General features: G+C 36.6%; 2 protein-coding genes across 3 annotated transcripts; one reads left to right on the top strand and one right to left on the bottom strand.

Annotated features, from left to right (window-relative positions):
* Positions 1–4771: 4771 nt before the first annotated feature.
* On the bottom strand, positions 4772–18468 carry ppef2a (protein phosphatase with EF-hand domain 2a). The gene is made up of 17 exons (XM_055039265.1): positions 18226–18468; positions 16797–16856; positions 15788–15915; positions 15640–15694; positions 15383–15558; positions 14354–14468; positions 14190–14236; positions 13554–13720; positions 13418–13454; positions 12796–12945; positions 12375–12716; positions 10131–10316; positions 9886–10028; positions 9146–9252; positions 7578–7744; positions 6749–6836; positions 4772–5378 (listed from the first exon to the last, which is right to left on the bottom strand). The coding sequence occupies exons 2-17, from the start codon at positions 16846–16848 to the stop codon at positions 5125–5127; spliced, it is 2214 nt and encodes a 737-aa protein (XP_054895240.1). The 5' UTR covers positions 16849–16856; positions 18226–18468; the 3' UTR covers positions 4772–5124.
* A 1087-nt stretch (positions 18469–19555) lies between these two features.
* Positions 19556–24853, top strand: LOC129365868 (flavin reductase (NADPH)-like). Of its 2 annotated transcripts, none has more exons than XM_055039414.1 (5): positions 19556–19646; positions 21620–21832; positions 23083–23284; positions 23518–23682; positions 23760–24853. In XM_055039414.1, the coding sequence occupies exons 2-5, from the start codon at positions 21698–21700 to the stop codon at positions 23900–23902; spliced, it is 645 nt and encodes a 214-aa protein (XP_054895389.1). In that variant the 5' UTR covers positions 19556–19646; positions 21620–21697; the 3' UTR covers positions 23903–24853. The 2 variants fall into 2 exon arrangements, with proteins under 2 accessions (XP_054895389.1, XP_054895388.1); XM_055039413.1 differs by lacking the exon at positions 19556–19646 and adding an exon at positions 19655–19891.
* Positions 24854–24975: the final 122 nt, after the last annotated feature.

The raw sequence follows: 24975 nt of genomic DNA, 5'->3' as shown, positions 1-24975 counted from the left end.
GCAATAGCGGCGGAGAAAGTGAAAAAACCTTTCAGATTTCATGCTTTCAAATATTGAAGTAACATTAACAGCCGCCTACGCTCTGCTCGGCACTTCTCTGTTCGCAGTTCAGGACGGTTGTTCACAGGGCAGGCAATTTCCGGTAAGCTTTATGCCGTCGATCTGGCGCATTACATACGTCACGGACGGACGTAAAATTAAAAATTTTGGACGTTTTTGTATATTTGTAAATATCAATACGTGTAAATACTCAGTTTAGGGTTTTAATATTGAGTTGAAGCACCTTTAGGCTACGTTGTACCCTCAAGTTTTTTGTGGCATCAATGTTTTTCCGTAAATCCTCTCAAACTCATTTAGGTTGCCTGGCAACCATAATTTGGTCTCTCCACAGATTTTAAATATAAATAGGAAAGCAGGAAAAAGGGGAAGTGCTGTTCGTTAGTGGTTGCTGTGGCACCAACTGCCAAGAGCAGCATAACGTAACGTAAATGTTAAACAAACAAATGTCAAGAAAAATTACTTTTAATCTTACACTGTCTGTGTTTGTACTACAGCTCTTATAGCTTATACTTATAGTTTATTTCAATAAACCTGGCTGTTCATCAGTAAAGCCAAAGTCCTTCATTTGGGAGGTCTGGTACACCTTGTGTGGATTTGTTTAATCTCAGTTACACAACAAATAATAGAGCAAGGCCTTTGCACAACTGCTCTGTGAATTCAGGGACACTCCCTTTAGGAATAAGACCTTGGGAAATAAATAAAAGTGTCTCTGTCTTTGCGTCACTGTTTTGACTGTGAAACCCACAGCTGAAAGGCTTTGGACTTTTGGGGAACAGATCAGGTCACACGTTGTTGTGGTTGACGTAAAAACTATTCTAGAGATAAATGATCCACGAGGACGTGTTGAGTACACAGCAGCAGCCTTGTCTTTATTTTCCTTCCTGTTATCCTCCAGGATGTTCTCTCACTACCATCTCTCATGAGGACTCGCGTGTTTTGCTTTGGCCCTCAAGGTGATCAGCCCAGGGTTTGTAAACCTCAGCTTGTCCTTCAGTCATTTAAGAAGGTTTTAAGACTTGTTTGAACTTTAATTTTTGGAAAACACGAGTTTGTTTTTTGAAAAATGAAAACCATATATTTACTATCGAGGGGGAAAGAAATGTTTTTTCTTCACTGTCTGAAATCAAATCAGGCCAAAGTTCTCGTTTTTGGTCAGTTAAAATTACTTAATTATTTCCATTTGCTAAATATCATAAGAATATTTCTGGTATATTTGTTACTGTCCTCAAAATCAGAAGTTTACACACAAAATGATTACTGTCTCTTTAAATAAAGAGGTAAAACCCAGATGATGTCATGACTTCTTATAGGTAACTGACACATTTGTGTTAACTGGAGTCAAACCTGAAACAAACAGCTTTCTTTTGTAGGTATTTTGTTTACCAAAAGAGCAAATATGTATTTTGATGAAGCAAAAGCATAGTTTGGAAAGAACATAAGTTATGGAAAGTGGTAGGACAACGTCATAAATTAAAGTGAAAATGCTTCGAAAAGTGTTGACGTTGAGTCAGTACTAACACCAAAACCAAACATTGTTGTCCTCTGTCCATTTGTACAGTCTGATCCATTCTCACTACGTGTGACAAAACATTTGCTTCAGACCTCTGAGATTTGTCTTTATTTTCCTTTAGCTCACTCTGCATTGGAGACATGGCGTCCTGACTGGCTCTTTGGACACGTACTGTGTCTTATCAGCTCTGTCATCAGGACAAAACAGCAAATTGTTTTTTAAAAAAAAACAATCAGTTCAACTTATGACTATTTATAACTAAACAATAAATACTTTTAAGTGCCCACTTTTCAGTGAGTGCTGCTTCCTCACTGTATAAACAAATGACATTGATATCACTTGAACCTTGGAGGACAACTGAAGGAATGTTATTTATATTTAAGGATTATATTTACACCAGCCTTTGTTTAGTGCAAATTCAGACACTTGAACCGTTCCTCTTTTTGTCATGACCACAAACTTCACTGAGTTTCACTGTGACTTTATGTGATTCCGACCCATAAATATACTTCAATCTGAACCGCCCCAGTATATGGCTGAAACAATTAATTGAAATAATAAGAAAACAATTTAGTGGAGTTAGCGATTAATCATTTTTGGACTCAAAAATGATTAAAAAATATAAAAAAAATAAGTCCCAAAAATAATAAACTTTTGGACTTATTTTTAAAATAATTGTATAATAAAAAAAATGTCATGCTCAAAGAGTTGACTACAACCTCATTTAATTAAGCAGAAGTAATAATTTTTTTGCTAGACAATCAATCAAATCACAAATAAGTTGATTAACAGCGACATGAAGACACACCTAAAGAAATGGCAAACCAGCAAAATACCCTTTAAATTGTTTGCAAAACAACTCTAAAGTGCAATAAAATGAGATTTAATGCAATAATGATGAAGTTATTAAATACAATCAACACTTACAGAAAAACACTGAAATAGAGATGTGATATCAGAGTGAGTTAAAAGTGACACAACGACCATCAATTACCTGGTAAAAGGTTCACATTAGAGGCTGAATTACAAGATTTAATTTCCAGAAACTCCAAAGGGATGAAATTTTGAAATAATCATCAACTAATTTAGAAAACTAATTATTGTTAACTGGAATATAGACTCATAAAAATGAGATTTTGCCGAAAGAACAACATATTCAGAGAAGTAATTAAGGCAAAACAGTGAAAATATCTAAACCTTTTGCATTTAAGATAAAAAAAACTTTGTAAAAATATTCAACCCAGAACTCTTCATGTGGCAATCCAATTATTGAGTCACTTTTCTAAAATAAAAATAAAACTACATAATATGTTTATAAATGCATAAAGTGTGCAACCCTTTGTCAATAATGAAATAAAAGAAAAGAGAAACATACATAATTAATTAAATAATAATCTTTATTGTGTGGCAGCAGTAAAGCATGAGAATGAATAAAAACCTTAAAAAGAAAAATGTTTTCTTTGTTATTCTTGCGAAAATAAGTGAGTGGGATGTATTTAGTGTCCATTTTTATTAACTAAACCAAACTTTATGCTTTGATATTAATGATTATGCAAAGATTTCTTCATAAACTCAAGAGATGGCATCAAACTGATGCAGTCTGAACGGGTGAAGACCAGCCTGGTATTTGCCTGACCTACATCTGAGTGACGAAACGTGAAAACTGCCGATTCCCTCTTATTTGGGTTTTTATGTCATGATCCTGATGACCTGCTCCTCTCTCATCCGGCCCGTGTTAGATGAGCACGACAGCGTCACTCAGGCGTCAACGTAAAGTCCCCAAATGTCAAAGTTTTCCTCTGTGTTTGTTCAGTGACAGGACGACCTCTGCTCTTCTTCTTTGTAGGTTTGTGGAACAGCTTCCCAGTTTGTTCTGGGAATCCGCTGGATTTGGTGCCAGGTCTTCCTGGTTACGCAATTCAGAGGTGAAACTTCAACGTTGGGATTTATACATTTTATTCTGCTGTCAGCCTCTAAAAGTAGAAAATAAATCTTGCAATAAAATTGGAGAGGTTTTAAATGCGTGACTGAACCAAACTGTCTTTGCAACAAAACATTTTATTCAATCAGAGTAGAAAAACGTTAAAGCTTAAAAACAAATCTGATGGTTTTTATTATTAAAAACCTCAAATATTTTATTTTTTTAATGTCTGTTTTCTGGGAAACACCAGGAGATTAAAGTGAACCTTTCGCGCCCTCTGCTGGTGACTCCGAAATAATGCTTCTCTATTTGCTCAACAAATGAAACAAACTAAACGTTTATGTGAAATTATTTTACCAAAAACAAAGTAAAATATTTTAAACACCAGCAGACATATTTAGTTATGTAAATAAACATTTAAATGTTGAAAATGCTTTTTAATAAAATAACTAACATTAAAATAACTTCATATAAATTGGCTGGTTTGGCATTAATGGCTGAATTTGCAATATTTATTCATCCTGGTAAATATGTAATATTTTTAAAATTTAATAATAAAAAAGACTGTAATTGAATTGATGCAATCTTTATTGCTATGTATTTTTATTTGACTAATCATCAATATTCAACCTTTGATCAAATTCAAATATGCTGTAAGTTAATTAAATGTTTACAAACATCTAGAATATATTTTTTGTGTATATGTTTACTTGTTGATGAATTTGATCATTAATTTGGAGTCTTACTGAAGACCCCATGCTAAAGAAGGGTAAAAACTAAATAAATAAATTCAGTTTTTCTTGCTTTATCAAAACAGGACAATAACTTTTGATTTTCCTGTTGATTTACCACCCAGAAACCACTTGTTGCATTCTTGTTGGTTGTCCAGGAGGCGCTACTTCTGCTTTTCAAAGACATACAGTTGTACAACTGTGCATCTGTTTGCGGCCGTTTTCAAGTGTGAATTGAATTGAATTGTGTGGCCAGTAGCAGATTATTTGGATATAAACTGACAAAGATGCTCTAAAACAACTGAAAGGAGCTCAAAATAGGCAGAGCTGAAGAAAATAAAATCTAATTATCTAAGAATAATTTTGTGTAGAAATATAATGAGCATGTTTTGTAGGCCCATAGACCTTTCCTAATCTGTTCAAGCAACCATAATTGGCCTCCTTTAATTTTTTAAAGTTTCATTTTTCAGTGTAGGATTATAGTTTTGCAATAAAACATACATTTATTTCAAAGCTATTTACAAAAATATGTACAAGAGTTGCCAGTAATCTGCACATTTTGCATATTTTATTTGTTTAAAAGGCATGTTTTGTCTTTGTAGGAAATGCAAAAATCCACAAACTCATTGTCTAACACTTATTTTTTTAATTACAGTGCCGTTGTCACATTATTCCAGTTTTGTAGCTATTAAAAAGTGATCCATGTTTCTTGTGTTGTTTTTGTCTCTCTTGCTCCTCATGTTGAGATGAACCTTCACCGTCAAACACGCTGATCTCTGAGCTCCATCTAATCCCCCGTGATCCCCGACGCAGCTGCCGCTCTGCGCCATCCTGCGTCGCCGCATGCGTCATCAACGCAGCTTGTGTCGCGAGCGGCCGCACATCTGTTTTGAGTCTTCGGGTCATACGTTGGGGTCACCCTCCAGCTTGGTGAGGTCGGACGTCGTGCCCATGAACATGCTGCGTCCCCGCTCCAGGCGGCTCTTCTTGTCCGTGAGCCGGAAAGCCTCCATGAACTCGTCGATGTCGATGCTGCCGTCGTGGTTGCTGTCGATGGTCTCGGCCAGGTTGCTGATGTCTTCGTCCGTGATCTCCATCTTCAGGTAGACGCTGAGCAGCTTCCACGTCTGCCGGAAGTCCTCCATGCTGATGAAGCCTGAGGAAGAAAGAGACATGATGTCAAATTACTCTCATCACAGATAGAAAAACAAAAGAAAAAACTAATAAATTTGCACCAAAAAAAGATAAAAATGCTCAGCATAATCTCAGAAATTTACTTGAAAAAACAAGGAAATTTCTGGACTCCAAAAGCCAAAAACCTGCAAGAAAAATTTTTAAACTCACAACTTTTTTCTGAGTTCTATATTTTTTTTGGAGCTCAGATATTTCTTTGTTTTTTCCTGAAAAAAAAATAAAAATTACAGAAAGTTTGAGATTTTTCTGAAATTTTCACACGTTTGAAAAATTCTGTCTGTTTTAGTTTTTGATTTTCAAAAAAAGAAAGTAATGTTTTTAGATTAATCTCAGAAATGTGGAAATGAACATTTCTGAGTTTTAAATGTAAAAAAAATAGCACAATGTGGATGATTTGCAGTTTTACAAAATTTCTTGAAATTTGAGTTTTTGGGCAGAAATGTATTAATTTATTTCAGTAGCCTTAATTTGGAGGAGGCTGCTGGAGACGCGGTGAGAAACTTTGTGACGGTTCAGAAGTGGGAAAGGGAGCAGTAGGTCAGTGGGTTAATCCCTCTCAGGACTCAGGAAGCCGTGACCTCTTTGACACGCTCCCTGTGGATTAACAGAGGCTCAGGAGACTCTATTTAAACCAGAAACTTTTTACACCAAATTCCCAAGTTTAAAGTTCCCAACTTTTCTATTTCTCCTCAATTAAACAAGCAAAAATACTATTATTGTGAATTATTTCTCCTTTACCTGCACAACAACAAATTTAGCACATAATACTTTAATTAAATGAACATTATTATGACAGTTCTGCGACAGTCTATTATGGTCATTGTAGTTAGAAAATACTTGGAAATGTCTGAGTTTGAAAAGTCGTAAAAGTTTGACTTTTTCAACTGTGAGCTGAAGACCAGTAATCTCAAAATGTCTGTTTTTCTCACACATTTCCTTGTTTTTTCTACAAAATTTCTGAGATAAATCTTTGTTTCTTGGTAAAAAATGACTTTTTTTTTTAATTTAATTTTAATTTTTAATCAACATTGGCCCTAATACGCTGTCATACATTTAGATGGAGGAGATTTAGAGAAGCTAAAAGAAAGATAAAAAAAGAGTTCTGAATTTAATCTCAGAATCAGAATTGTTCAAATTGTTTATGTAAATCTTAAAACTCAAATCTACCAAATAAATTTACATTTATTTATGTGCCCACACTTCCACCGTTCTTTTACCGCCTGATTTAAACACACAGAGTCCTGACACTAACCGTCCAATAAACCAAAGTGCATAAAAAAACATTTTGTCTCGATATGCTGAGTATATATTTAAAGTGTGCAGTTCTTGTACCTGAGTTGTTTGTGTCTACGATCCTGAAGATGGTCTCCAAAGTGGAGCGATGGCGGTACAAAGTTTCCAGCAGGCTCTGGTCAATGTGCTGGTCGAGAAAACAGAAAACAGAACCATTTCTGGTCGACTGGTTTCTAATCGTTCTGTATTTCTATATTTTATTTCTTCCAGATTTTACTCTTAATGATGTTTCTAAAGCTTTTCCTAAAGCGTTCCCTTATCCTTTTAATAAAACATGTAAATCCACTGTTTTCATAAAATTATTATGATTTGGTTTGTTACAAAATAATGCAAATTATGTTTAGAGTAAAATTAAGTTAAGCTGCAAAGATTTTTCACATTAAATTAATCCCAATATGGTTTGTTGGTTTGTCACATTTTAGAAGTTCACAAAATATCAAGCTAAAACAAAAAGAGATAAAAAATTATGGAATAATAATTAACTTTTTAGAATGTTTTAGACGCTTAACACCACAGATATAAAACTTATTAACATGTAAGGTGTCCTGAGTCTTTTTCCGTTTATCTTTCTTTATAGACAATCTGAATTGTTTCTTGCGTTTGACAACAAATAAATGACTTGCTTAGCAAATCGTGGGGAAAGTTTTTAGCAATCTTGTATTATTTTTATAATTCCTGACAGTAAAATGCAGTTAATCATATTAGCTGTTAGCTGTTAATCAATAGCCCCAATCTCAGCTATTGGGGCTTTTTAAAGTTTCTTAATAATGCTAATAAAGAAAAATGATCCATACATTTATAAAATTTAGGTTAAATATCTTCGTTGATCTGTGTCTGGCTGGTCCCAGTTGCGTTTCTCTTTCCTTACGTCGGTGTTGGGCCCTTTGATGGCGAGTTCGTTGAACCAGTCGTAGTAGTCGATCATGCCGTCGCTCGTCTTGGAGGTGACCAGCTGACAGCGCAGCATGCGCCACGGCAGATTCAGGTGCATAACGCTCTCCACCGCTGAGGCCCAGTTGACCAGGGACACCAAACCTGATGGAGGTCAAAGTTCACACCAAAGGAATACTTCAGACTAAAGCAGCGCTGCAGCATCTGCGTCTTGTTGTTTCAAGCTTCTGCGTGTTTGGTGATGAAGCTTCAAGGAATCTAAGAAAAAGGACTGAAATTGAGTGAAGTGACTATCCAGAATCAAATGTGCTGCACTGCAAAAACACAAAAATGTTACCAAATAATTTGGTCTAGTTTATAGTGCAAATATCTTATAACAATTTTAATAGGATGCAACTGACTTACAGGTAACTTGATGAAAAAGTTCTAGTTCCACTGGCAGATTATTTAACTTTTAATAAGATATATTTCACATGAGTAAAATAATCTGCCAATGGAATTAGTACTTCTTTTTATCAATATTAAAGGGGATATATTATCCCCTTTAAACATGCAAAATTCATATTTAGCATGTTTTTGTATTTCCAATTGGATCTCAAAAACAACACAAGAGCTTAAAAAACACCTGCTATGTTTTTTTTAGCAGTAAGTTAATATTTTATGTTGTCTGGAGAATATGGAGAGTTTCCAAAAACCTTCCAAATGTAATGTAACCAATTAGCAGGCAATGGCTGTTACCTAGCAACCCAAACTGAGCTCATCTGGATTTACTGCTGTACAATGGCTGCTGGAAAAGACAATTATTCTGTTGTTGACTTACTATGCAGAACCCATTTCCTGGATTCTTGTTGATTGTGCAGAAGGCTCTACTAATGCTTTTCAAAGAGGTATGGTTGTATAATTGCTTGCAGCCATTTTCACATGTGAGTGTAAACTTTGAGTTGGGGGCGTGGCCAGCAGCAGATTATTTGGATTTAAAGTAACAAGAGGCTCTAAATCACCTCATTCTGGAAGGAGCTCAAACCTGGTGGAGGAACATAGGATAATAAACTTTCCAGACTAAAATCTTAATACATACGAATAACTTTGTTAAAAAAATGTAGTGAGCATATTGTTTGTATCCGACCCTAACCTGTTAAAGGAAGCATAACAGGTCAACTTTAAGAAATTATTTACTTAAAAAAACTCCTTTATCTTGCTGAAAATTTACTTGTAAATTAGTTTTGTCTCATTTCAAATGTACAAAGATATTTGCACTAGAAACTTGGTAAGACTTTGTGATTCTGCAGTGCATTATGTTTGCTCCTCTACCTATTCAGGACTGTTCCTTTGGCAGAAAGGAATCACTTATCTTCCATCTAAAGTTTCTATGAAACTGATGGAAAAGATTAAAAACAGGCATCGTTTATCCTGAATGGTTTATTGTAGTGCTAGACAATGGATACAAAAGATTTGCACTCAAATTTTCATCAAACAAAGCACTGAACTTTGAGAATATCATCTGATCCGATGGAGGCTGAATATGTGAAAACCAACACCACACACCTGTGTTCTTTGTGTCAAACGTTTTGAAGGCACAGAGGAGGTCTGACTTGTGCGCAAACAGCTGCTCCCGCAGGACTTTCAGGGCCGAGCGTTCGGTTCGCCCGACGCTGCAAACGACACGGAAGGAAACGGATTAAATCGGATTAAAACACTTTTCTATTTAAGGTGCTTTACAATGTGTTTCTCAGCCACCAGTTCACCCCACCTGTTTTGTTGCATTTCAGATATTTAAAGCAAAAAACAATATCAACTGATATGAAGCACTTCCGTCATGTTTTTCAGTCCAGTGGCATTTTTATCGACTTTGCGTCTACCTGCCTATTTCTTCAGTGCAAAAACATGAAATCTTTTTGTCTAACTTTTCAGAAAGATATAGAAGCTTTCATGAAAAGTTCTGATTCTTTTGGCAGATTATTTATGACAAAGCAGAAACATTATGTTATAAGTGAAATAATCTGCCAGTGAAAAAATAAAAAATAATTTTTTCATGAATATTAAGCAATATTATTGACTGTAAACAAGCTTCTATATCGTGCTAAAAAGTCACTTATAAGTCAACTGTGTCTTGTTTCAAATGCACTCCAATCTGGATGAAAACTTTGTTTTAAAACTTTTTGTTTTTGCAGCGTTTGGATGTGGAACAGAATGTTTATTTTCTGAAATTAGTCAAATCAAATCTACATTTCGTTTTCGACATGTAATTTGTTCTGCACACGTTTGACTCCAGGAATTTTTGATACCTTTGCATGGTGGTGAGTTCTCTGGTCATGCTACTGGCCTGGTACTGAATCACATAAGGCACGAGGTCTGGACCCAACTTCACGTAGGCCCCTCGGTTGCTTCCCACGTCGTAATAATTTGAGGCAGAGAACAGAGTGAGGACCTGGTGGAGACGTTAACGGGAAGCGCTCATTAGGCCACACTGCCGGTGTTTGAAGGAAGGATTCGTGGGGTGCCGATGAACTAACCGTCGACCCAATCTCACCTTCCGGTTGTGGCAGAACTCGTAGCCCTCCTGTTTACACTCATGTGAGCGGATGATGAGCTGCATGTTGTGTCTGTTCAGGAAGTCCTCAGTGACATCCGGACCCCAGTAGCAGCCTCCGCCTCTCACCTCGTTGGGTATGCAGCCGTCCTGGTTCATCGGGTCGCTCCACAGCAGGTCCAGAATCTGTACACACAAAGAGACTTGTGACCGACAAATTAGAAGCAAAAGAGACATTTGTCTCAGTATTGCTGATAATAAGTAAATTAAACAAAGATCTAAGGAAATCCAAAAAGGTTTTTGGACCCCCACTGTGGGCCGTCAGACATCCAGAAACCACTGCTGCATTCTTGTTGGTTGTGCAGGAGGCTCTACTAATGCTTTTCAAAGATGTATCATTGTATAACTGTGCATCAGTATGCAGCAATTTTTATGTGTGAGTATAAATGTTGAGTTGGGGGACGTAGCCAGCAGCTGCTTCTTTGGAATTAAAGTGACAAGAGTCTCTAAAACAACTAATTATAAAAGGAACTAAAAATAGGCAGAACTCACTGAAATCTCAATATACAAAAATGATTTTTGTCCAAACAATGTTATGTATAGCCTATAAATCTATCCTAACCTGTTCAAGGAAGCATAATTGGTCACATTTAATTCCCAGACACATTCTAGATGTAGAAACTCTACATGGTGAATCTCCATTTTAGAGGTTTACTGTGTTATTCATTCACAAGTATTGTAAGAATAAAAGCAGACATTTATTAACTAAACCAAGTATGATAAGTGTAGAAGTTTCTCTCTGTATTTTTACAGTCTTTCGTTTACGTTACGGTGCAGAAGCTGTTCATTGAGCCGAACTTCCCATCCTGCTCTGAAGCCGCTGTGACAGTCAGCCTGGAAAGCAGATTGAAGTCACGGCAGGGAGATTATCGAGGATTACAGCAGTCGAAGCCTCAGCTTGTCTGGTAGAAGAAGGCTGGAGCTCAAAGGTCATGATCCCTGACCATCATCTTTGTACGCTTGACACAGTTACGATGTAAACATCTCAGGTGGAACCGTGACCAATAAACAAATCTGTGACTGGAAAATTACCAACTCCCTTCTTTCACTTTTTTGTCTCTGAATCTCCAGTGATTTTTAAAATTTAGATGCATTTTGGAAACTGATGTGTTGTAATGCATAAACATCAACCTGAAGAAACACTCCTGGTGGTTCTTTTTGGTTGAAAGGTGAACTGTTCCCTCTTTGTCTCACATGGAGCATTCATTCTTTAATCGATTAATCAAATGACAAAAATGGAACATTCTGCAAATTGGAAATGCATTAAATATACTAATAAATAATTCAGTTTCTTTTTTAAGTGAGAAAAAAAACATTTTCTAAATGCAACATCATAGCCTGATTATTTGTAGCAAAGGACACATTTGTTACTACAACTAACATCAACCCTTTCTGCTTTTCTTAGCATCTATACAGAATTTGGCTGATACACTGCTTCTGAAAATAAGAGTTTTGTTTTTTTTTTTACCTAATTTGAACCAGGTGATGATGAGATATAGAAAAAGAAGGGTTGTGTTATTATCTGAATTGCAGAGTGAATATATTTTCTGCATAGTTTTGGCCTAATTACTGCTCTGACTGTGCTGTTCTCCCAGAAATTGGGGTTTTTGATTTTGTATTTTCCAGTTAATGATGAACTGATTAATAAATTAGTTCACGATTATTTAAAAATGAATTAATCACGATTAATCCAATTAATCGTTTCAGCCCAGGTGAAACGATTAATTGGTGCAGTTTAGTGAATCATAGAGTCAGTAAAACACACTGAAGTTGTAAAGTGACAGAATGTGGAGACATTTATGAATTTGCTGTAAATATAATCCTAAGATTCCTTTAGTTGTCCTCCATGCTTCATATGACCTCAATGTCATCTGCTAATCAAAATTATTTCAATTAATTCATTACAAAATTAGTTGATGATTATTTCAATAATCAATTAACAACGATTAATTGTGATTAATCATTCCAGCCCCGCAGTCTGTATCTGTGTTTGTGTATTTAAAGTCTCTGATCAACTTATCTATTGGGCATTTATCCTGCCAGAACTTTTGAGAAAACATGAAGACAGTCAGAAACCAGTGGGGTTAACATTGTGGAGGAATTGATGTTCTGTCTGTGATTAAACTGAATAAATGATTATTATTAGATGTTTTTAGTTTCTGAAAAGATTCTCAGCTTTCTTACCTGCCTCCACTCCTCCTTAGCGTTGTCGCTGCTCACGGAGTCGGTCGACGCAGACAGAAGGTCCTGCTGTGACCCTTGCTGGAGCGTCGCTGCCAACATGACCTCCCTCTTCTTGCTGTTGTCCAGCTCGTTTTCCATGTTGGCCTTGATCCGGGTCGAGAAGTCCTGCAGCGAGCGATTGTGGAAGCACTCGCGCGGTCCGAGCGGCTTGGGATAGGTGAGGGAAGCCCGGCGCTGGTAGATCTTACTGGTGCTCCAGAGTTCATCGTCCAGGTCGATGTCGATGGACATGCCCACCGAGCTGTGGGTCCTCCTCTTCGGAGGCCGCAGTGCTGAAACATACTGGGTCAGCAAAAGAGCAGAGAGTGAATGTAAAGGCTGTGGATAAATCTGAGTTGAGCGAAACATGAATGTTTCTCACATTGTGTCGGTTCACTTTGGTCAGAATGCTGAGATCCGTAGTGTCGGAGATACCGCCGTGGAGCACTAGCACCTTCTGATCAATGATGGTTGCTAAAGGCAGCCAGCTGAAAATCTTCTGCAGCAGCTTCAGGATCCGCTTTCCGTGAATCTGAGGTGAAATACGAACAGGAAGCAGCTGTCAGAATGTAATGCAGTTCAGTTCAGAATAAATTTAGATTAGGGCTGAAACAAGTAATTGGTTTAATTGTGATTAATCATTATTAATTACTGAACTAATTGTCAACTAATTTAGTACTTGATTAATTGTCAACTCCATTATTCAACCTATAGAAATACGACATTTATTGAAAAAACCTTCAGAGTATTAATTAGGCCAAAATGGTACAAAAGATATCAACATTTTGTATTTAAGATCAAAATACATTTGTAAACATGTTTAGCCAAAAATCCCCAAGTGGCTGATTTAGCTTCGCCTGGTTCAGATCTACTAAATGAAAACTGTATGTTTAGTTACTTAATAAAAAATAGGATTTGAGTTATTTGTTTATTTGCATTTTAATGTGCTTATAATATTGCATAAAAAGGTTTAAGTGGTTCAATGAAAAATCTGTAAAATGTACCTTGTATTTAGTCAGCACCTCCTTGGTGAATCCATACCTGGAAATACAGCAAAGGAAGTCAGAGAGACAAACAGGATGCTTCATTCACTCAGATTTATACCATTAATCGCCAACATTTGCATGTATATTTTTCCACCTGAGGTTGATGATGTGGTCTTCATGGTTGCCTCTGTTTAAGTAGACATCACATGGATAAACAAGCATGAACGAAAACAGGATGAGGAGAATCTCAATGGAGTCCTTTCCCCGGTCGACAAAGTCTCCATTAAACACGTAGGGCTTCTCTAAGGACGGCGTGCCGTTCTGCAAGGTAAATAGGCAAATAAAGTAAGATTACAAGGATAATCTGCAGCATGCATGCAAACAATAAAACAGTGCAGAGAGAAGAACATGGAATTTAAAAAATAAAGTCTAATAATTTGTCTCAGGATACAAATTATCCCAGAGAAGCTATGGATAGCAACAGGTGGTTTGTTTCTTGAACGCACTTTCCACTTCATTGTTTGAAAAATATATGTTGTTTTATTCTAGCAAAAACATAGACAATGTAATACCTAAATAGTTCTTACAACTTAGATGCAAGCAATAGTTAAAAAAGTTCTCAGAAATTATTTGAAAAAGCCTCCTGTCGTCAAACTGGACATTTGACAAACACAAAAAAACGAACACGAATCTATTATCAGAGCAATCGCAGCATTTTCAAATAAAAAATGATCAGAGTGTACCAATTTAAATATAAATGCATGATAAAACAACATTTACAATATCTAACCTTGTAAAAAATCAGCAGCAGATCCTCCAGCTGTCCATGCAAATCACCTGCATGGACAAAAATGAATCAGTTCATGCAAAAGGAACTATTCTTATTGAACAGTATTCTCCTGCTTAAAGGGTCAAAACATGAGTCTAATTTACCAAAGATTTGTTAAATCTTACCGCAGATAGTGACTTCCTTGCTGTGGCAGGTGGAGATGCGGTTGATGTTTGGCAGCATGCGGAGCAGCTTCCACGTCTCCAGCAGCAGCTCCAGCACGTAGCGAGAGTGCAGCTGCTGCTGGGAGAGAGAAGAGTGAGAAAAGGTGGCCGTCGCAGACACAGATGCATAAACACACAGCAAAATAACGCCACCATAAATATTTGTTCCAAATAATAAATAAATTCATTCATTAAATTCATTTATTTAATGCAATTTATGTGGAATTTTACTTTTTCATACTAATGCATGAGTTTATTGCAAGTTTTCATCAAAAATAATCAAAAACTGATACTAACTCCCACCTGCAGGTGGCAGTATTTCTTACTTCTACTCTGCAGCTGCCTCAGCTTTACTTGATGTCCGCGATCAATGTGGCGAGTAACAAAAAGTCACTTTTACCGCCATACATAAGCGGGAGTATCGCAAACCTTCTTTCAAATATTTTTAAGTTGACTGCACAAGATCAGTAATCTTGACTGCAAAAAGAAGAAAAAAATCACAAATTCTGTGAGAATATGTTAAATATCATTTAATTGTACAAAAAATCTTGACGCTGCCCAAAACAGGCCTAGATTATATCGCTGAAAAACATCACGATACTAGAACTTCAAATCAGTCAATACCGATAATTATTGATTAATGTTTTTCTTTTAAGTACCTGAAATATTTCCAAACTGCTGGGTTCCTGTTTTATCCGTAGTTTTCACACTGCATTGTTCTGGTGTTAAGACCAAAAACTGATTCTGTGGCATTTACTCAACAGGGTGTTACTAGGTAACCAAGCGTGAGTGAGTGAGTTGATGCCACTAACTTTGCTCGGCTAGCTGTGACAGGTAAAGTGGCTAAAGCCTTTACCTGTCACCCGGAATATTTTAGCAGATATTTTGAGGTATATATGCAGTAATAGGTTAAAACTTTCGAAAAAGAAAACTTGTTCCCCATAATTTTATTTTTGCATGTAAAAACCCATGAGGTGTTTGTGTTCCTACTTTCTTGTTCCTGAAGGCCTCCAGCAGGCCGACTGCCTGCTCCACCGTCAGCGGGAAGGTGAGGTGCGGCCCGGAGTAAATCTCCGGCACTTCGATGTTCTTGTAGCAGAAGAACCGCTCCCATTCTGAGTCCCAACAGACATCATTCTCTCTGAAGATGTGCGAGATCAAATTTCCTGGAAGGACAACAAATGTCCAAGCTCAGTTTGTTTGAAAAAACAAGAAATTAAAAATATTTTGATTTACACAAAGCTTACGTTCTGTGCTGGATGGTGTGAAATTGTCCATGAGGTAGCCTAGGAAGTTATAAAGCTGTGAAATGAAGGCGAAAGTAAAATGAAGAATGAGGCGTTGCTTCTTTTTCTTTGTTTGTTGAGTAATTTTAACCTTTGCAGTGGTTTTTACCTTGATCTGGGCTTGTTCTCCGGAGTATTCGATGGACTGGAAGATGTGCCAGGTGTATCTCCGTCTCATCTCTGTGCGAGCAACATATTGCCGGTACCATCGCTGAATCAGGACAGCAGCTCTTATAGCTGAAATATAGGGAGCAGCTGATCAACTATGAGATATAATTATTTAATTTAAATGAAACTTAATTAGAGCAGCAAATCTTTATTTATTTATACTAATAATCTACAGGTTGTGTGCGTCTGCTGAGCTTATCACACAAATTACTTCTCAGTCCAACACTCCTAAGAATGGTTAGAAACAGCATAATGAAAAAGCATTGTTGCAATTATCTTATGAAGGCAGAGTTCTGGAAAGAGCAGAAGCTTCTTAAAGAGACAGAGGTCCGATATTATTTATTTTAGTTTTTCTTAGTATGACCCTAATAATCCATTGTATTTTTAGAACTAAGGATGACATAGTTACTTGATTGTGCAGCAAAATTCAAACCCATTTAATAAAAAGGAGCGTGGCTACACCTACTTGAGCCCATTACTCAACTATCTCATCATTAGAGGCTATTTAGTTATTGTGCTGGACAAAAACAATCACCACCATCTGGTTCTCAAACTTATTTTTGGAGTTGGGGCCATGAACAGGTTTGTAGACGAGGATGAAGAGGGAACAAAAACAGGGGACAAAGCACACAGCCCTGAGGCATGCCATTACTTAAATGAGCTGAGCAGGTGAAGATGCCTGTCGTCCCAAACTAACTACAGCAACAGGACTATAATTAGTTTTTCCACATGCAGATCTTTGGTTAGTTTTCTACAAATATCAGGATGGCGTTTATCCCGAAAAGCAGAACAAGCTCAGAACAGAAGTGACTTACTGGTGACGGCTGAATGCAGAGGAGCAGAAACAGAGAGAATCATAATTCATGGATACAAATAAAGTTTAGATTTATGGAAGAAAACATGAATCTTCTGTTAAATTAAAGAACTGGGGACTGATGATGATGGTTTACCTTTCCTGGAGTGTTTGTGGAACTGGTTGGACTTTGAGACGCCACATCCCATGACTGTTCCTGTTCAAACCCCAGAGAAACTAGGATAGTTAGTAAAAAAATAAGAATACACATATTTAGCTTTCATTTATTTACTTATTTATTTCAAACACGATGTTAAAGACAACTGTAACTACTGAGAAAACATGTGCGTACTTAACTGTTACAAAATAATTAGCTTACCACTACTTTTTTGTTTGGAAGACATTAACACTTATTTAATTCTATCCCTTCTCTCAATCACTTACAGACTCAATACACGTCAGGAATTTGTAATTAAAAACATGTTGCTGGAGAACCAACAAGCAAGTTATATTACATAAAGACATAATCATTACAAACTGACTCTCATAACAAGACAAGAAAATGTACTGACCCATAATAACAATGACAATTGTAAGTAAGAAACAGCCATACAGCATCAGAATAATTACCAACTCCTTGCCAACATATGAATATGTAACTTCTGATTCATTTCAAGAGAGATTACAGCCTTTTTCCCTGATTTTAAAGCAGTTCTGCCTCTGTCCACGTCTCAGATAATAGCTGAGTATTTCAGCAGCAGAAGAGCTAAATCTGGAGGCCATTCATGCTTTAATCTTGTTAACTGCTGGTTTGCTCCTTCCCACTGTGATTGGCCTCAATCCTGCCTCACAAGTCTGTTTTTGTCTCAATTCTCTGAAGCCTTATATAAAACAAACAAAGAAAAAACACAAAAACAGGAAATCTCTGCCCAGATGGGGCATTTTAAAATGTCCAACTTTTATTTGAGTTCAATTAATTAAATAATAATAAATGATTTTTGGGTAGCTAGATACTTTATTGACCCACTTATTGAAAATGTAAATAAACAAACAAGACATCAGTAAAAGAAGGCATAAGCAGCTATTTCCTCTTCTTCCTGCCTGATGCAGTGTTTTATCTTTACATTGGAAGGATTTGGTTAAATCTACTAAAATCAAAAGCTGAATTTTGTAAAAATGTTTATCCTTTGTGATCAAAAACAAAATAAATTTTAAACAGTCCTGAAAACCTTAAAGATGACACAAACATCAAAACGTAGAGTAAGACAGACTTTATTTTCAAATCTGCCGATATTGATAATTATTGATTACTTTTTTGTTTTAAATATCTGAAATATTTCCAAATTGGAGGTTCATATACAGTTTCCAATCCACTCTATTTTTTGTTTTTAAGTAAAGTTTAGGTAAGTTATGAGGCGCAGCAGAGAAACTTTAAACTGCTGCTGCGCCTGTTACTCAGCAGGTCGTTGCTAGGTAACCACAAGTCACTCAGCAGGTCGTTGCTAGGTAACTAAAGAGTGAGTAAGTTAGTTTGTGTTTTGTTTTTGCCCAGACAATTTGACTGATTAAAATTAGATTTTACTTACGTGACAACCTTGCTTATCCGGTGGCAGCTGGCCTGGTTGTTTGGCTCTCTGCCTGCTGCTTCAGTGTGAGTTCAAGCAGCCATTTGCTCAGTTGCATTCTCCACAGGTCTGCCCGGATCAGCTCAGTTACTGCTGTGAGCGAGTCCGATTAGAACATCAACACCGAGGCCCCATGAAGGATGCGACTCCGACTGTCCTGCTCTTCCTCTCTGCAACGCAGCTCGTTTGGTCCTGACTCCCTGACCAAGATCTCATAATCAAAGCACCAGGCCACAAGTGGATTACCTGAGCTAATGACTTGATGCGACTAGAGGAATCTCCACGGTGGCAAGAAGGAAGGGAGCTACTGGTTTTGAGAGGATTTTTGACAGCAGGAGGCTGACTTGGTGTTTATATGTCATCTCAGCAAAATTTAATCAAGCACACACAATGAAGTCTCACTAAAAGGATTTTTGACATTGTCCTGATGAAATCTTGCTAAACTTATGAAGAAAGCAAGTAAATCTTTCAGTAAAGTTCAGACAAGGGTTGTATGAAAAGTATAGGGCAAATGAATGATTTTCAAGGTGTCCAACCATTGTGAATTGTAACTTTTTTGGGGGGAAAAAATTTACTTTTCAGAGTATGTTGGAGTAATTTCACCAAAAACAGACACACACCTGCAGTTTTTATTAATGTGTAATTTATATTGAAAGAAATGACGGATTTTTTTTCCTTTTTGCCTGTTTTTGTTATTTTGTAATTGTGTTATTTATTTGAATTACTTACATTTTGGTCCATCAAATATCCAAAATTTCCACATAACTTCATATTTTTGGTCCACCTGATCATGCAATTTTTAAATATTAAACGACTGATGTTTTGATCAGTTACTTAGTAATTGAGTGACCTCATTACCAAATGCGTTTTTACTCTTACCTGAATCATTTTTTGTTTGGGCTGCGATGGGGTTGTGGCTACTTTTCACTTTTACTTGAGTAAAGATATGTTTTGAGTATTTCTGCTAAGTTTTGGGCACACTTCCCACCTCTGTCCAATTTCTAACTTCGCACAAAAGCTTTGTCTTTGGGTATTTTGGAAATTAGCTTCTTTAATGGAATGATTGGGTTCAACCTCATAGATTAGATGAACGTTGTAAAAACAAGCACTTGCAAAACAGCTAAATCAACCACAGTCAACAATTAGCTTACATTTTTCCCTGTTCCTTTCCAGTTTTTAATAATTATTCTGTAAATATAGACATATATATGTATTAAATCTCTTTTTAATTTGACCTCGATAATTTCTAGTTTCCATCTACTTCTGTGTGATCATAAACCAAAACCAACCTCAGAAGCCTTGTTTTGTAAACACACTCGAACGTTGGTGTTCTTGAACAGCCCTCTAACCACAGCAGAGACAAACAGCGGCAACGGGCAACGGTAAGCTAATGCTAACGTGGCTAACATCCTCTCTGCCTTTGACTGCTGCAGCTAACTCGTTGTCATCCGCTTTACTTCAGTTGTTTACATACGTATCTGAAACAGTTTGAGTCGCTAAAGTTATGTAGAATAAATTTAGAAATAAATATACTTCTGATAAAGAGGAGATCCAAAACTATTCGCTTTGGTTGGATAATGATAGACACACAGAGGTCATTTCAGGTTCACTTGTCACAAACTAATAAGTAAGTAAATGTTGCTGGATGAGAAATTGTTCTTGTAATTATAGCGATAAATGACAACGTCGTTGTTTTGAGACAATTTTCATGGCATAATAATTCAAATTGGCACTGTCAGTCACCAATAAACTTTAATTTAGCAAAGATCACTAAACAATATTTTAAATATCAAAAATAAAACCAAAGACAATAAATAAAACAAAAATAAAAACCACTTACATGTGAAACCATCAATTAAACGGGTCATTTTATATCTGTAAACAAAATTTACCTCCAAAAATTATTAATTATTAGTAGGGAAGTGATCAAGTTAATTTTAATTCATTGATTAATTGCAACTTATCAGGCAAATATTGATTAAGATTTTTAAGGTGTGACCTCCAGATTACATTTTTGACTGATATTACAGTTTGGGGCTTGTTTTTCTTTTTTAAAACAAAAGTTAAATTGTGCTATAGGATTTTTGCTAGAGGTTATAGGTTTGAAACCAATATAAAATGCAAAACTTAAAAGCTTTTCAGCATTTAAACCTTATGCCATGTTAGCTTAAGGTGCATGAAAGACAAGAAAGTGCTTCCTTAATAAAATGTGTTGATATTTATTAAGTAGGATAAATGAAATCGATATTGATCTTGTTCAACACCTAAAGATATATTACTTTCTAGATGTGGAGGTAAGTGTTCTGTTTGCATTCTGCACCAAAATCTTTTAAGAAAAATAAATGAATTCCTCTTCATCTCAAAGGGTTAAAAATAGGACTTTATTTTGGTGATCTGTGGCTCTAAAGCTTAAATTAACTGATTGCCTCTGGATGAACTTTAACCTAATGAGGCTGAAATCCCGCCGGTGGCCATTTGTATAAAGTCTGTCATTCATTTTCCATCTACACTCAACTACACCTACTAAATAAAACAATAAAAAGAAAACATGGATCATATTTATATAAATTTCTCATAACTTTGGTGCTTGAACATGGAGCTGACACTGCAGAAAAAAGTATTGGTCTCTTACTCTTCAGTAAACTAAACATTATAATGTTTCATGTCTTCTATTGTAGCTGCAGAGACGTTTCTGTTTTTGGAGATTTCAGGGGGAAACCAAAATGTTTGATTGGATAAGGCGAGGAGAGCTGCACAGTGTGTCTCTGTCTGAACCGATCTGGGTCAAATTAATTACCTTCGTGGTATCAGAAGATGCTGGTCACATGTAGGTAATAATCAGTGACTGTTCAACGAGTCTAAAACAACGTTATTCAAGTTTTATTCTGAGGGAACTTAAAACTTCAGAGTGATCCTTGAAGACTTGGCAATCCAATCTCCGACAGTTTTTATTATGACTTATGAACATTGAAAGTTTACACTGTAAGTTAAAATAATCAACATTGTGTTGCTTTTGATCATTTCTACTAATCATGTATATTTCTGAATTTGTTTTATTTCAGACTCAAAACTTGTTTGCTAAATGTTCTGAAACATCAAAAACATAATTATTTTTTTATTCTTAGCCACTTTTTCTATAATTTAAGTGATTTTATAAATCACGAAAGACCAAATTGTTAACATAGATTGCATATAAAATGTTTTAGTTGCCATACGTAACCCTGTATTTTTTATATTGTGCTATTCAGAGTAAACTGTGAACTCAGTCATATGATGAAACCATATTTTATGTGGGAGAGGATGTCTTTATCTCTAAGCAGTAATCCTTTTTTTACACTTCCACTTGTGCAACAAGGAGGAAACCTCAGCTCAGCGGCTTGCAGCCATCGAAGTGATTCATTGGCTCGGTTTAAACTCCTGATTGGGTTGGAAGATGAAGATCGCTTTGTTGGGAGCCACAGGGCAGACCGGACAGTTTCTGGTCAAACAGGCGCTGGAGCAGGGCCACACGGTCACCGCCATCGTCAGGAACCCGGCGAAGCTCACAGTGCACCATGACAACCTCAAGGTAAAATGCAACCAGGGTTCAAAGTTCAGGTGCGTTTATGGAGCCACATATTCAGCACTTTGTTTCTTTCAGAAGCTGAACAATAACAGTAAACTGTAACACAATATATAGTTTTGTGATGGATGCAAGCTTTGAATTTTAATTTAACCGAAAAGCTAAAAATAATCCTCGTTTTACTAAAGATCATGTTTAGTCTGGTGTAACTTTAAAGGGGACCTGTTATGCCAAATTTACACTTTTCACATTTTTATGCTTTCATTTGGGTCTCAACAGCTTCGAAAAACAACCCAGGCTCTTAAGAAAACACCCAGCTGTTTTTTTAGCAGCAAGTTAAAGTTTTTTTGGTGTCTGGAAAAAGAGCCGTTTTCAAAAACCTCCAGAACGTAACGTGACAAATCAGCAGACACTGGCCGTTAGCAACCCCAGTGAAGCCCAGCCCATTACCTGGTTTTACTGCTGAATGTCTCGTACAATGGCTGCTGGAAAAAAGCAAGTGTTTTTCTGTTGACTTACCATCCAGAACCCACTTGCTGCATTCTTGTTGATTGTGCGGCAGACTCTATTTCTGCTTTTCAAAGATATGGTTGTATAATCGAGCCTTTTTTTTTGCAGCCATTTTCCCGTGCGAGTGTAAACATTGAGTTGGTGGACGTGGCCAGCAGCAGCTTGTTTGAATTTAATGTGACACAAGGCTCTAAGTCAATCTCTACAATCTCATTATCTAAAAATAATTTAAAATCTAAAAATATCTAAAATAGTTTAGTGCAAAAATATATTAAACATATTTTGTATCTCCTATATCAATGGAGGTTAAATGTCCCACATTTAACTGCAGTCCTACCAGTTTGTGTAGGTTTGTAGCCCAGTCCTGTTTTATCATTTTAAATTAAATATGAAATATTTTACAATATTTTGCGAATTGTAAATTGGTGGTAAGGTTCTCTGTTTCCAGATCAGGATCGGTTTTATTTCACTCCTTGTGTGAAACGAGGCGTGAAGTCAGAGCAGGAGTCATGAAAGATGTCAAGAACTATTTTAGCTACACATGATAAAAAATGTAGCCAATCAATGTATCAATTGATACAAGAAAATGGCCGCTTGTCAAAGAATCGTTAAGCTCAGTGAACTTGTTTCCACATTAGCTACAAACCTGAGGATAACAAGCCTGGTTCTGCTCATGTTTTCTCTGGTTTATCTTTGTGTTTCCCTGGATCAAAATGGCTTCATGTCGTCCTGCTGTCTGCCTCCAGGTTGTGTCGGCTGATATTTTCTCGGCAGACAGCCTGAAGCCTCATTTCAAAGACCAGGATGTCGTCATGTCCTGCCTCGGCTTCCCGGCTTCCGTCTTCTCCGGTGTGACGGGCTACACCATGTCGATGGCGGCCGTGGTCGGCGCCATGAGAGAGGCCCGGGTCAACAGGGTCATCACCATGACCTCTTGGTACACAGACCGTAAGTGGGCTGCACAGGCCAGCATGTTAAATTTATTGAAGGTGTTGATAAAAACCATTAATATTGGAACCGATAACCTGCTTATCCAAAGGGATAATAAGTCTTCAAAGACAGACTTATTATCCCTGATTTAATGTCTCTTGCAGATGAGAGATTTGACTGGTAGTGCTGCTGTGGTTATGATTGTCTTCTTGTATATCTGCTTTGTGTGAGATTTGTTTTATGTTGCTTAGCTAACTCTGGAACCCAGTCTCCGTTCCTGATCCGGTTCCTTCTCCTGCCGATGATCCGCAGCGTCCTCAGCAACATGTACGAGATGGAGCGCTTCCTGCAGAAAACCGAGGACATCAACTGGACCGTGGTTCGGCCGCCCGGCCTCAAGAACCTGGGAGCCTCAGGTGAGAGAAAACCTCAGGCTGTAGCCACAAGTAGAAAAAAAAAACAGAATAAAATAAAGCGGAGGTTGTTGTTGCAGCTCAGGAGTTTCTGACCCACGAGGGATACTTTGTGCCTGACAGCAGCGGTCAGGTGGGAAGAGGAGACGTGGCTCGCTTCATGCTGTCCCTGCTGAACAGCAACGCCTGGGTCAAGAAGGGCGTCGCATTCACCACCAAATAAACAAGAGACGTTTTCTGGTTTTGCTGCACTACAAAAACAAAATCTTCCCAAGTATTTTGGTCTAGTTTTTAGTGCAAATGTTTTAGTTCACTTGAAATAAAAACTAACTCATAAGCTAGGTTGTTTAGAGTCAACAACTCCTACATATGGCTGAAAAAGTTTTAGTTTTTCTCCTATAATGTTGGGACAGTTGCATAAGTTATGGAAATATTTACTTAAAACAATAACTTCGCTGAGAAGTTATTGTAATTTATCTCAAGTGTAGTAAGATATTTTCAGTAGAAACTAAGAAAATTACTTGGTGAAATGTTGTGCTTTACATTAACCAAAGCTTAAATGAAGAGGCGTCCTCACTGTGCCTGCTCTTATTACTAAAAATAAATGTCATATGTTGTGTTCCAGTTGAAATGCATCATAAAAGTCCAGTTTTGTCTGCGCTCTTGAATTTATCCGTCTAAATGACCAAAAGAAGAATTAATTCACTGGGCTTTAAAATATTTCTGATTCAGTTTATAGGCGGTTATCACCATTTAGTCACTACTCTTACGGTACTAAAGGGCAAAAATGATTGATAGGATCATTTTTCCAGACATATGAATATTTAATAAGTCTGTAAACACGTTTCCCTAATAAAACTATCAGCTTTACTTAATCTGAGATTTGAGTTAAAGTTGTATTTAGAAAGGTTTAGAAAATCTGCAGCGTTTTTGGATGAACTCTGTTAAAAAAATATTCTTACGGTGGATAAAACATTACAGTTATTATCTTGATGAATGCCTTCATTTACTCTGATGTGTTTTTATACTCTTAAAATCTTTTGGCATGAAAGTCCAGAAATATGAGAATCCAGAAGAGCTACAATCCATGAAACAAAAAAAAAAAAAAAGCAGCCTTAATTGAATTAGGAAAATATAAGATTTTTCTTGTGTAATTTTTGAAATGTAAATTATAGTGCCATAACAAATATGTATACTGAGAAAAAAAAGTAAATGTCACAAAAAATGATTTTGTTTAGTTGACGCAACATTAGTTTTCATCCTTATGAATCAGTCAGAAGGTAAAGGTCACGCAAT

Source organism: Poeciliopsis prolifica, unplaced genomic scaffold (genome assembly GCF_027474105.1).
Source record: "Poeciliopsis prolifica strain line A6 unplaced genomic scaffold, Auburn_PproV2 SCAFFOLD014, whole genome shotgun sequence".
Lineage (NCBI taxonomy): Eukaryota > Metazoa > Chordata > Actinopteri > Cyprinodontiformes > Poeciliidae > Poeciliopsis > Poeciliopsis prolifica.
The sequence above is the reverse complement of the archived record's forward strand: the minus strand, read 5'-3'. Positions and strand labels throughout refer to the sequence as shown.

What these genes read in the sequence shown, in the direction of transcription:
- ppef2a (XM_055039265.1), bottom strand. Translation starts at nt 16,848, where the DNA reads ATGGGATGTGGCGTCTCAAAGTCCAACCAGTTCCACAAACACTCCAGG. An exon ending in GAGAACAAGCCCAGATCAAG is followed by an intron (nt 15,695 to 15,787) that starts GTAAAAACCACT and finishes TTCATTTCACAG; the next exon opens with CTTTATAACTTCCTAGGCTA. An exon ending in CCAAAGTGAACCGACACAAT is followed by an intron (nt 12,717 to 12,795) that starts GTGAGAAACATT and finishes TTGCTGACCCAG; the next exon opens with TATGTTTCAGCACTGCGGCC.
- LOC129365868 (XM_055039414.1), top strand. Translation starts at nt 21,698, where the DNA reads ATGAAGATCGCTTTGTTGGGAGCCACAGGGCAGACCGGACAGTTTCTG. An exon ending in TGCACCATGACAACCTCAAG is followed by an intron (nt 21,833 to 23,082) that starts GTAAAATGCAAC and finishes GTCTGCCTCCAG; the next exon opens with GTTGTGTCGGCTGATATTTT. An exon ending in GACCTCTTGGTACACAGACC is followed by an intron (nt 23,285 to 23,517) that starts GTAAGTGGGCTG and finishes TATGTTGCTTAG; the next exon opens with CTAACTCTGGAACCCAGTCT.